The 12,222-nt window shown below is 47.2% G+C and overlaps 1 protein-coding gene across 5 annotated transcripts in view; it reads left to right on the top strand.

Annotated features, from left to right (window-relative positions):
* The window catches only part of smg1 (SMG1 nonsense mediated mRNA decay associated PI3K related kinase), a 57,834-nt gene that overhangs the window by 44,236 nt on the left and 1,376 nt on the right, over positions 1–12,222 (top strand). For all 5 annotated transcript variants that reach the window (XM_080300531.1, XM_026186269.2, XM_026186267.2 and 2 more), the window contains 19 exons: positions 422–640; positions 1,039–1,232; positions 2,230–2,402; positions 3,447–3,726; positions 4,092–4,364; positions 5,364–5,598; positions 5,699–5,910; positions 6,009–6,165; positions 6,775–6,964; positions 7,283–7,563; positions 8,142–8,351; positions 8,597–8,734; positions 9,497–9,649; positions 9,735–9,914; positions 10,509–10,736; positions 10,926–11,137; positions 11,246–11,346; positions 11,487–11,660; positions 11,948–12,054. In XM_080300531.1, coding sequence (XP_080156657.1) covers positions 422–640; positions 1,039–1,232; positions 2,230–2,402; positions 3,447–3,726; positions 4,092–4,364; positions 5,364–5,598; positions 5,699–5,910; positions 6,009–6,165; positions 6,775–6,964; positions 7,283–7,563; positions 8,142–8,351; positions 8,597–8,734; positions 9,497–9,649; positions 9,735–9,914; positions 10,509–10,736; positions 10,926–11,137; positions 11,246–11,346; positions 11,487–11,660; positions 11,948–12,054 — 3,717 coding nt within the window. The remainder of the gene's footprint in view (positions 1–421; positions 641–1,038; positions 1,233–2,229; positions 2,403–3,446; positions 3,727–4,091; positions 4,365–5,363; positions 5,599–5,698; positions 5,911–6,008; positions 6,166–6,774; positions 6,965–7,282; positions 7,564–8,141; positions 8,352–8,596; positions 8,735–9,496; positions 9,650–9,734; positions 9,915–10,508; positions 10,737–10,925; positions 11,138–11,245; positions 11,347–11,486; positions 11,661–11,947; positions 12,055–12,222) is intronic.

Here is a 12,222-nt window from a genome sequence, read left to right as displayed (position 1 = left end):
TGTTAGAATGAGGATCTTCATCTCTTGCTGCTGATGAAGCGAGAGCCAAGTTCAAAGTGTTCAATATGTTGGAGCTTATAAAATGAACACATGAGCCTGAGATGATTGTTTCCCTGAGGGTCACGATTGGAAAGTATTCCCACTGGGCTGTAATTGATAAATATTGAGACGAGTGGCTTTTTTTGCACAGTTTAGAATAATGAAGGTAAAATTAAGCAGTAGATGGAGTGACAGTTTGTTTTTACAGTTTGCTGCAGCTTACAGGCTGTTTGTTAGAGGGATGTAGCCAGTGCACGTTTTGTACCTCGGGATATTTCCCATGCACTGAAACATGGAGATGTTAGAGCTGTCGGCTATTGTGACAGGATGGAAGTCAAAATACACGTGGGGGGAAAAAATCAAGTGGGATGTGTGTTTCTAGGTGGTTCAGATAATGCGACGAGGCAGAGAGACCTTACTGACCCTGCTGGAGGCCTTCGTGTACGACCCTCTGGTGGACTGGACCGCGGGGGGAGAGGTAGGATTTGCTGGTGCAGTGTACGGAGGGGGAGGCCAACAGGCTGACAGCAAAAAGAGCAAGCGGGACATGGAGAGAGACATCACGCGCTCTCTCTTCTCCTCCAGGGTGGCTGAGATCAAGGTGAGTTCACAGATGTCAAATAATCATACAGCACCTTATCAGCAAATCCAGTCGGTTCTGTGGTGGTGTCTCAGGTTGCCATGGTTGCAGCCGTTTCTTTAATTGCAGTTGTCAATGTTGCTTCACTTTGTCTGGCAGTGAGAACAATAAATAGGGGAGAAAGTTAAATAAGGACTGCGTTACAGTGTAAAGAAAGAGAATTTTAGTGGCTTTTATCTGTCATTCCAGGTTAATCCACAGCTGACTGACACTACAGTTATTGCTCTTACAGCTCACATTGTCTAAATAGGCAGGAGTAGGGTTGGCTTTGTTTTTAACAACCCTGCAGGCTGTAGAATGAATCCTTTCCTGCATTTCATATTTTTAATGTGTTATTGTTCTGTGTGGGCCTCGTGCAGGTGAACTGGTTTAAGAATCGTGACGAAATGCTAGCGGTCCTACCACAAGTAGAAGAAGCCGTAGAAGAGTACTTGGTCCTGCAGGAGCTTCTCTGCCAAGGAGAGAAACGCCAAGCTAAACTACAAGAGGAGAGCGCCTTCTTAGAGGGGGCAGAGAACCACCCTGACCACGACATCTTCACCCTGGAGCAAAGGTCAGACACAGCACACTGTTCATGTTCTTTCAAATGCATGCCAAAAGGTGCATTTAAGGATATACATTTGAAAGACTGAAAGGTGCGTCCGGTGGATTCATTGAATTTTGTAACATGTTTGGATATTTGATCGTCTTTTAAACAGTCACTACAGACAACAAAATAAGGAAATGTGGCTTTTAAATTATTCATTGATAGATAAAGTTAGGTGATGCTGTTGCTTGGAAACATTGTGGTCACACTTATAGCATAAGATAAGCTTTATTACCCCTGAAGGAAGGAAACGAATGTGTTACAGCAGCCAGAACATGAAGAACAATGTAACTCTGTAAAATAAATACATGGTTCAGATCGCACGCTCATTTGCAGCAGTGCCGACACACAGACTCGAATTAAGTATTCAACAGTTACCACACATGTTAATGAGACCACTCTTAGGGGTGTTCTCCTGGTGCAGGCGGGACGGTTGTATCAGGAAGCAGATCTGTAACAGACGAGCTCGGTGAACACAAATCAGCTGAATGTTTGGAGGCGGAGCCCAAAGGAGGACGGGGTCGTAAAGCGATTGGTCGCTTTGAATAGATGATCATAGTTATATAAACAGTCATACTGTGGCAACAACAGAAAAACTATTTGAAACTTTGTTTACAATTTGAAAGTGTGCAGAGTGAACTATCAGCAGTTTGCTGTGTAGCAGTGGAGATGCTGACAGCTGGATTATTTACTGCTGAGCCTCTGCACTGCTCCGACCATTCAAACTCAGCTGATCCGTGCGAGCAGGGTTTCAGTCCGAGAAACGGAGAGCTGGTGGCGAGAATGTGAAACTGCAGCCGCGTGTGCGATGGCTTCTTTGTGCGCACGCCTGCCGAGTGCTACGTGCAGGAAATTTAATAGCACCGCTGGAATAGATGAGATCAGGACGATAACAGAAATACTGTATCCACAAACATCATCGCCTCATTCTGAACTCTTACTCACCCAGCCCTCCTGCTCACAGGTACTCTGAACATACCCAGCTGCAGTCACGACAGCGGACCGTGCAGGAGGCCATTCAGGGCAAACTGACTGAACTGGACCAGTGGATCTCCCAGTACCAGGCAGCATTCTCCAGCCTGGAGGCCACACAGCTCGCCAGCCTGCTGCAGGACATCAGCAGTCCTATCGATCTTGGTCAGTGTCTGTGTAAAATACTCTCCTCAGGTTTCTGAATATTGTGTATTTCAACATATTTCTGGGTGTTGCTTTGGTATATTTTACTTAAAAATATATAAAATGAAAATAGGATGATTTGACATTTAGTTCTAAATCAGGGTAAAAACTTCATATAACCTCCATTTAAAACAGAACAACAATAAATAAGAAGGCATACTCTCCTGACCCAGGATGTTCAGTACGTCCCACCAGCTCAGTAGTGCGAGGCCAAGCAGGTTGGCAGCTGTTCTATACAATGAATAATCTTGTCCCTCTATTTTAGTCGTAGCATGTTTACACAATAACTGCACAGCTCTTGAGTTGCTCCTGACCTGATTGGAGGGAGCCCGTTTTAATATGTAGTCAGCAGCCAATAAGCTTGCATATGACACAGGAAGTCTGCGTGCACCTGGGGCTCCACCTGTGCGTCCCACTTCTTGGTTTGGACTCCCTCACCCAGTGGAAACAGACACAGGTTGTCTGAATACGAGCTCAATCGTCCAGGTCAGGAAATCCCAGGAACGTGATTGTTTGCCTTCATGTAGCGTTTTCAGTGGGAGGGACATGTTCATACGACTCTTTTCAGGATTATTGAAGGTCTTGGAAGAGTATTGTCTGTACAGTAAAGTGTGAGTTCTGCCTTTTGTCCTGCTGTTAGTGTTTCTGTAAATAGAACAAAGGAGGGAACGAGAACATTGTGCTGTGGAAGTGGAACTACAGCCACTGGTTGAGTGTCATGGCCCTTTATCCAATTATTGATTCTCCAAACTCACATTTCAGGTTCACTCTGTCGGACGCTGTTTCTGTCTCTAGTGATGTCATCGTGAACATTTACTGTTCTTGAAGAGCTGGATGGTTAACTGTGTGCCCGCCTGTCAGGGTCAATGTTAATTATTTATGTGATATTGATGATTTATCCCTGCTTAACACTACGATTAAACAACACTGCTTGTGGTTCAGTTTTCAGTAAAAATGCATTGATTGTACTGAGCTGTGCTGTCTTGTTCTTGGCTGTCCCATCAGGCCCTCCCAGCTATGTGCCAGCCACAGCCTTCCTGCAAAATGCAGGTCAGGCCCACCTAATCAGCCAATGTGAGAGCCTGGAGGCGGAGGTGAGCACCTTGCTGCAGCAGCGCCGTGGAGCCCTCCGCAGCTCCCTGGAGCAGCTTCACAGCTATGCCACAGTGGCTTTGCTGTACCCACGGGCTACCCTAGTATTCCACAGGGCCCATCAGTGGAAGGCCTGGTTGGAAGAGCTGCTGAGAGACATGACAGCAGATCACTGCCAGCACATCTACAGACAGTAAGGAGCCACGCATTGTCTTTTCTCATTTTCATTGGTTAACCCTAGGACTGCATGTGTCGCTTAGCTGGTACCAGCCTTACTGGTGACCAGTCCTCGCAGAGTCCCTAAAATGTTTTTGGTGAAGAAGCACCCCTGAGACCCACCGTCAGGTCCAAGTTACACACCTAAAAATGTCCCCTATGATAGTTCTCTTCAACTCGGCAAACATCCTGTGCGCCCCTTCACCTGAGTTACCTGCAGATACCTGCAGTTCATGAGACAGGACAGGTTGCAGCATCACCATGAATCACATCCAAGCTTATGTTCTGCTCCTCATGGTGTAACTCACGATACCAGCTAAATGTGTGTCTCTCTCTTTCCAGATATGAGTTGCTGTTTGCTCCACAACCTTCTGCTGCCTCCTGCCAGTTTCTTTCCAGTGTGGAATTGACTCTGCAGCACCAAGTGGCTGACACCAACGAGCGCGTGGTGCACCAAGCAGAGCGGCTGAAGGCTGAGGGCACCACAGTAGCAGCGTGTGAGGAGCAGCTGCAGGAGATTGAGCACTGCATCACAGTTTTCCTGCGGGAGAATGGAGAGCCAGGTTCTCTCAGCCTGGCTGCAATCATCACCTCTGCCCTCTGCACACTCTGCAGGTTTCATTCACATTTTCATTCTGTGTCTCACAGTTTTCAGTCCCTGTGACTGTCTGTGAGGGTTTAATTGTGTCCGTACTGTAGGTCAACAGACAGATGAATAAGAATCTGGTAGTATGAGGTCCAAAAACATGCTGATGTAAGTGAAGGCAGCCAAACATAGGTGGGAAAAACTCCAACCTAACACCAGAGTTTCTGAGTCAGTAATCTGAAGAAATCCACTCAGCGGCACTAAAAACCCTGAAAGACCACTTAAAGCTCTGGTTAAGGTTCAAACTACTGGTTAGGACTGAAAAGATTTAAAAAGTCTTTGTTTCTGGAAAAGAGATCTTTGGTAAGATAAAGCAGGAGGAAAGAAACGAGCCCTAATCTGAACCACATGGTGATGGTCACTCATGTTAGCGGTCCTCTTCTGTCTGAAGTCGGTCACCATCATTATTTACATTTTAAAGAAGGTGATTCCTGCACGAGCGCTGCCTGTTGTTGCATTGGCACAGAGCTTTAAAGGTTGTATCCCGAAGCAATCTGCTAGCCTGTTGGCCTTGTCACAGGCTGCTCTACAGACTGGAAGCAGGCCTCCTCATCCAGCTCTCGGCGATTTGTCTTTGCTGTCAGCACGACTGAGTCCTGGTCAGATCATGTAGGACTCTGTTTTCTTTAGTCAGACTTGGCCAACTCACCTGTGATAATAACCATGGAAGCTAGCAGGCGTGCTACTGTTACTGATCTCACACATTAGAGTGGGCAGAAGGTCACATGGCGAGAAGTGCTCTGTGCATAACGTGAAGTGTCTATTCAGCAGCATGCAGTCATGTGAAAAAGACAGTGCACCATTTTTACTTATGGGGCTTTAATGGGACGTAATAAAAAACGATGTGGTCCTCAGCAGCGTTGGAAATGAGATCAGTCCAACCTCGGTGTGGTTGGGTTTGAGTGGGTGGATAAAAGCTGCAGTGGACACAGTGAACCCACTTTTGTCTTGTGTTTGATTGACCGTAGACGCAACCTGGTGATGGAGGGTGCAGCAACCAGCGCTGGGGAGCAGCTCGTGGACCTGACGTCTCGGGATGGGGCGTGGTTTTTGGAGGAGCTATGCAGTATGATTGGAAACATCAATGGGCTTGTAACACTGCTGCAACGCTGCCCGCTTTTAACTCATGACCTGGAGCTCCCTCCACCTTCAGCTACCACCCAGGTTGTTTACCTGGCCAGTGCTGTGTATACCTGCTTACAGGTAGGTCCACCTGCAAACTATGAAGCCGCGCAGGAACAGGCTGAGGCCGTGTAAAGTCTTTTTGCTGACATTGCTCTGGCCTGTCATCTTTTTATTGCAGGAGCTGAACACCAATTTCCGTCAGATCATCTTTCCAGAGGCTCTGCGATGTATGATCAAAGGAGAGCCGACTCTGGAGTCCATGTTGGCAGAACTGGAGCAGCTGGTAGATCAGAGCTCTGATGGTCTTGGCCTGCAAGGTTTGGCCGATAGTTTGCAAACCGGCACAGGCCTGGACCACAACGGCCGTAACCACTGCCTCCACATCACCAGGTGGAGTTCCTGTCGTGCATTTTTAGCGGACACAGTGCTGTTTAACTTGCTGCTAACCTGCATGCTTAAAGTTTGTTTTGTGTGTGTCTGTTTGTCAGAATGCTGCGTGTGCAGTACTCTGAACTGATCCAGCCTCATAGCATGGATGGACAGGGCCAGGACACACCAAAGATGTCTGCAGGTCAAATGTTGTTGGTTGCCTTTGATGGCATGTTCACTCAGCTGGAGACGGCCTTTGGGCAGCTGACTGAAAAGGTAGAGCTTACATTTCTGCACATTCAGTGAATGCATGTTACGACCCGGCTCCAAAGCTGCGACATAAACATGGAGACTGATACCAGAACTTCACAGAGAAGAGCTTTTATTTTAAATCGCATAACAAGTTGGCCAAAATAACTGGTACCACTAAGACAAACAGTAGTGAGCCTTTATGAAAGCCCGCCTCAGGTTTATCCACACCTGGTCAATTAGCTGTACACTCTTGCACTGCCACTGCAGAGAGATTAGGGGCTGCAGAGGGCAGAACAATGCAGTGAAAGACCTAGAATGACATCAGAAATCCTCGTCACGTCTGTAACGGGATATTTTTATGACTCACGGTGCATTTTATAGCTTGTTTATTTTAAATATTGAGTTCAATTCTGTACCATAATTGGCCGCCAGGTTCCATGTTATTCTCAACACAGGCATGGTTGTGTACCAGCACAGCAAACAACAATGCACTTTGTATCCTGACAGCAGGTGGAAACACAGTGCAGGATAAGCTTGATCCAGTCCTAACCTGCTCTTCAGGAACTAGTCTGTGTTTCTTACACCGTTGTTTCCTGGAGCGACTAATATTACTTTGCTCTGCATTATCCTTAGCTGAGTTCTTTAGAGGTGCCGCCCCTGTGGAGAAAGGTGGATGTTCTGAGGGAGGCCCGAGCCACACAGCTCCACTTCTTTGATAGCCTGAATCAGCGTCAGCTGATGGAGGAAGTGTTCTTCATCAAGAGACTGCAGACCATCAGGGATTTCTTCAGGCTGTGTTCCTCGTTTGCTCAGACTCTTTCTGGTAAGAGCTCTTCACGGCCACACAGACTGAGGATGAACTTATCATGTTGTTGCACTTTATTAAAAGCACCCACTTGATGCCATGGACACTATAGAGAGGGCTGAGCATTGTTAAAATATTGGTTTAGCCATAATCTACAGCCTTTTCTTCTTCCACTATGAAGTGTTTCTGGATGTTTGCACTTTGACAAAGTCAGACTGCTCAGTGTTTCGCATAGAAAGAGAGAACATAGCTTTCCGAGGTATTTGTGAGCTCTGTGGTTTAAATAACCAGATATTCTTGCGGCATGTCTGATGACTGTGGGACAAATCTTTGCAGGTACCTGCGCCCCAGCTGAGGAGCTGTTACCTACAAATGGACCTGTTGGTTTGGGGAAGTCCCTGTACGGCCGGCCCGGCAGCACTGGGTCGGGTGCAGCAGTGGTCAGTGAGGAACAGATGATTCGTCCCATCAAGGCCTTCACTGCTGAGTTTGTCCGGCAGATGCTTATGGGTATGCCCAGCCAAGCCCTCAGTCTGGCCCTCTGCAGCACCCTCTCTGCCCTCGGTGTGGACATTGTCGCTCAGGTGGAAGCAAAAGACTTTGGTGCAGAGAGCAAGGTATGATCTGTGTGGAATTATGTGGTGTTCAGTATCTTTGTTCTCTCAACGTTCTTTTCAACCTTCTTCATGTTCTCCATGTCAACGTTAAAAAAGAGTGTTCATTATTGAATTTTAACTATCTTAAAGGAGTCTTTAGAAATGCTGATCACCTGTTGGCTGCGTTCTAGTTCAGGTTGGTTGATCTGTTGATCGTTGCTGCCCATCAGGTAGTCCTTACTCAGCCTGTTTAAAAATAAGTATCTCAGCTGCAGAGTAATCAGTGGGTTTGAGTTGATAACCTGTTCTTTCAAAGCCTCCCCCTGACTGTCGGACAGTCATCGCCCTTTCTGGATCTCATACTCGTGTGTCACCTGTTCCAAATATTTTTCATGTTGCAACCTTCTTCCACAATGGATTCTTCATTTTTCACCAGATTCTACTCACCGTGGAAAAACCTTATTTACAAAAAACCCTGTGTGTGTGAAATGTTGAATGTTTTAGTGTAAATGCAGAGTGGATACACATTTATTGTTCCAGTTTTCAAAGACTGTAAAGAATACCGTAAAGTAACCTTTGCTATGTGTGTTCCTCCAAAGGTTTCTCTGGACGAGCTCTGTAAGAAGGCAGTGGAGCAGGGGCTGACGTCAGGTCGAGTCTCCCAGCTGCTGTTGAACAGAGCCACAGTGCTGGTGTCGTCCTATGACACAGCATGGAAAAAAGTTGACCTGCTGAGGAGGCTGGATAGCAACCTGGAAGCTGCCAGGGCCAGCCTGCAGAGGAGCCAGCTGCACATCGCTATGTTCCAGGTACATGCACCAGTAGTGCTGCTTTTGGAGTTGTGATCACTTTTCACATCACAAAAAATACTTCCAGTCGCCTGCGGTGTAAGCTGAAGATCAGTGAAGCTAACACAAAGTGCTGCAAAGAACGGGGCGAGTTCTGGTCAGCTGTATTAGAATCATGATGATGTCTGGATCATCTCTGACGTAACTTCATGTCATTTGGTGATTGTCCAAATATACCACTGTTTTTATTGGTGCGTTTCTTTCAGTGGCAGCACGAGGATGTTCTGGGTCCCAGTAATCAGCCTTTAAGTGTCAGCATTCCTCCTCGTTCTGTGATCCTCAGCAACATGAAGAAGAAGCTGTATAAGCTGAGTCAGGATGAAGCAGCCATCGTTGCCATTCAGGTGAGTTTGTCTTCATTCCCAGATCAAAACCATAATAGTTTCTGGCCACTTTAGGAGAATGACATTTTTAAACATACTTTAGTATGTTTAACACAGGAACTTCTACAGGAAACTCTCATAGTAAAGTTAAACTGCAGCAGCTCAGAAACATTACCTGAAAGGCATGTCAGTGAAATTCAGGAAAAGCCTGCTGGGTTGCCAGGCGAACCAAAAGTCCTTCAAGCTAACTTAAGGTTATGTATGTAACCCAGGTTCTCTGAGTATCAGATGTGAGTGTCTCACTGTGGGGACGCCCCTCATCAGAAGCTGCTGTTACACCAGCCCCTGCAGGCTGGCTAAGTGACGCCAGTGTCAGGAGGGGCCTCCCTGTGTATAGCGTCAGGTGTCATTCAGAACGCAGGAGGGGGGTCTGGTGAGACGCTCACTTATGCTACTTTAGCAAAAAGGAAAGTTTGAAGCCTGATTTTAACCAAGCGACGCCCCCTTTGTTGTAGCGTTCATGTCGCATTGCTATGACGACAAGCATGCACACTGTGTTGTAATGGGAAACCAGTCTATGTATCCCACATGCACCCGCCCTCTCTTCCTCCTTTACCATGGAAACGATCCTGTGATCATGTGCATCCACCTCAGTATGTGCAAAGTATTCCTCTCAGAGCTTCATTATGACTTTGTAATAATATTTCCGCTTATCGTTATCAGGGTTGTGAGTTGTATGAAACATTTTTCCTGTCCTGTGATTCACGTTGGTGGTGTCTTCAGGAGAAGCTAGCGTCGCTGGAGGCTAGCATCGAGCAGCGTTTAAAGTGGGCCGGTGGAGCCAACCCAGCACTGGCGCCTGTCCTGCAGGACTTTGAGATGACCATCAGAGAGAGACGCGCCATGGTGGCCAGAGACAACCAGCGCACCAGCCAGGTACAGCCGCTGCTGTGTTCGCCTCCTGCTGTCACTGATCACCACATTTGGACAAAATGCCAATTTTGCCACTCTTCCTTTCCAGGTCACATTCCTGTGCTCCACGATCCTCAACTTTGAAGGCCTTCGGACCCGATCCCCCGAGGCTCTCAGCATGGACGCAGCCCTGTTTGAACTGCTGAAGCGCTGCCAGCAGACGTGTTCGTACGCTGCCCAGTTTAGCAGCACGGTGTCTGCACTGGAACTCCAGCTCCTGCACAGACTGGTTGGTTTGACCTTTGACCTACATTTCTGTCAAGTTTTTCTGGTGCAGCCTTGTTTTTGTACCACATGCACTGATAACATTTTAAATAATTAGTCCTTCATCTTTAATAACATTCATTTCCACATGTAGGATATGAAACCTAGTTCCAGCCGGCCCTTAACGAGTCTGTCAGGCTGTGATACATTTAAAAACACCGAGTTCAGGAAGTTATTAAAACTTTTTTATTAAAACTCTCAGCATGCAGTCAGACAACCAGCTGAGTTAATAAACAAACATTTCCTGAGGTCAGAGCGAGGGTCAGTTTTCTCCTGTCGGTGTTTGGACAACCAGACTTTACAGGTGCTAGCGGAACATTAACCACTCCAAACCCACTTCTGACATGTAACGCGTGGAGTTCCTACTGAGACTAAATGTTTCTGTTTGCATTCACAGTTCATCTTCACAGTCTAACAGATGTTTGTATGAAACCTGTTCTTTGTGTTTCTCTATCAATGGCCACCATGTGCGTCCTTCTTTGCCCTCACCTTTTTGAGTGATCACCCAGTGAGTTTGGAGAAACTTGATAAGACGGCGATGTGCTTTCCATTGCTACAGAGTCCAGTGCTAGACCTGCCTATAGGCAGTGTGGAGTGGCTCAGCTGTGCCCAGAGGCAGCTGGAGGATGAGCTAAACATGGAGCAGAGGAATCAGGAGGAACGGGAGCAGCAGCTGGAAACCTGTGGAGAAACACTGCAGCTGCTGGTGGACTCGATCAAAACGATTCTCTCTAATCACAACCGCCATTTAGCTGACGTCAAGCACCTGCTGAGGGCCATGGCCAAGGTACACCTGAGGCACACACACACAGCTGATTTTAAAATCTGGGGTGTTTTCACCACTATTATGTGTTTGCCATTCGAATAAGTGTAGAAGATGAGCGAGCACAAAGGTTTAAAAATGGTCCACACGTGTGTTGCACGTTGCTGCATCCTGCTGTGAACCTGCAGTCGTCACTGTTCTTATGTCGTACAGGACGAGGAGGCAGCGCTGGCGGATGGTGAAGAGGTGACATACGAGGGCAGCGTGCGTCACTTCCTGTTGGAGTACAAAGCTTGGCAAGACAACATCCAGTTAGTGCTGTTCACTGTTGTCCAGGCCAGTGGACAGCACCTCAGCCAGGAGCAGCTCGAACTACTGGAAGAAATCCCCAGTACTCTGAAAGAGCTGCACTCACAGAGCCAGAGGTGCTTGGGTCACACACACACTAAGTGATCTTTTTCATTTTCACATAAAAATCGTATTAATTATTATTAATAATCGTTATTAATGCATGCATGCGTTTATTCCAACAGCGTCTATAACGGCCTGGTGGGCTTTGCCTCCCCACTGGTGACCGACAGAGACGCTGAGTGCTCCAGTCCTGTTTCTGCAGCACAGTCGAGCTTTGCAGCAGGTATAGCCCCCCGATGTTGTAGCATGCTACAAACCTTATGGTGGGGAAAATGGGTTTTCACTGGTGTCAGTGTGCGTCCTGTCAAGTGAACATGTGACACGTACACACACGTGTGTGTATTTGTTGTGTTTTTCATTTAGCTGTCAGATGCAGTGGGGTGAAAACCCAGCCAGACTCGATGTCCCAGAATGCACGCAAGGCTCTCCCACGCAACCTGGGAACCCCGACCGATACCCCGCCCAGTACTCTAGTGAGCAGTAAAGGTCTCAACTCCAGCCCCAAGAGGGCTGTACGAGACCCCAAAACAGGACGAGGTACTCTTCCTTCACTCTCCTCACAATCTTTGGAAACTGGGGCTTTTGAAAAAGCAGCAGGTTTCACAAATATGTAATATGTATGCAGCTGTCTGAGGTCAGAGCATTCGTTCCCTTTCTCAGAGTGAGGATTACAGTCTCAGTACTTGTGTTCAGCAGGAGTTGTAGGCTTGGTGCATACCTACCTTTAGCAAATGAAATTGTATCCCAGTGACTACACAGGTTCCTGTGCAGAACAAACTTAACATTAGAGACTTCATCTGAACAAACACTTTGTTCGATTTCAGCGGTCCAAGAGAGGAACTCCTACGCGGTCAGCGTGTGGAAGAGAGTGAAAGCCAAACTGGAGGGCCGAGACATCGATCCCAACAGGAGGATGAGTGTCTCCGAGCAGGTAGCACATCATTTTGTAACCACCAGGAGAATAGGGAGGCATGTCAAAGCAGCCTCGTGACAGGATGAAGAGGTTGTTTAAAAGAAACAAACAAAATGTGCTGACACAGTGTGAAGTCGATGTCTGCTGCTGTGAGAGTCGCATGGATTTATCAGATGTCTGAAGCCT

Source organism: Astatotilapia calliptera, chromosome 4 (assembly GCF_964374335.1).
Source record: "Astatotilapia calliptera chromosome 4, fAstCal68.1, whole genome shotgun sequence".
NCBI lineage: Eukaryota > Metazoa > Chordata > Actinopteri > Cichliformes > Cichlidae > Astatotilapia > Astatotilapia calliptera.
This window is presented reverse-complemented; position numbering and strand designations above follow the sequence as displayed.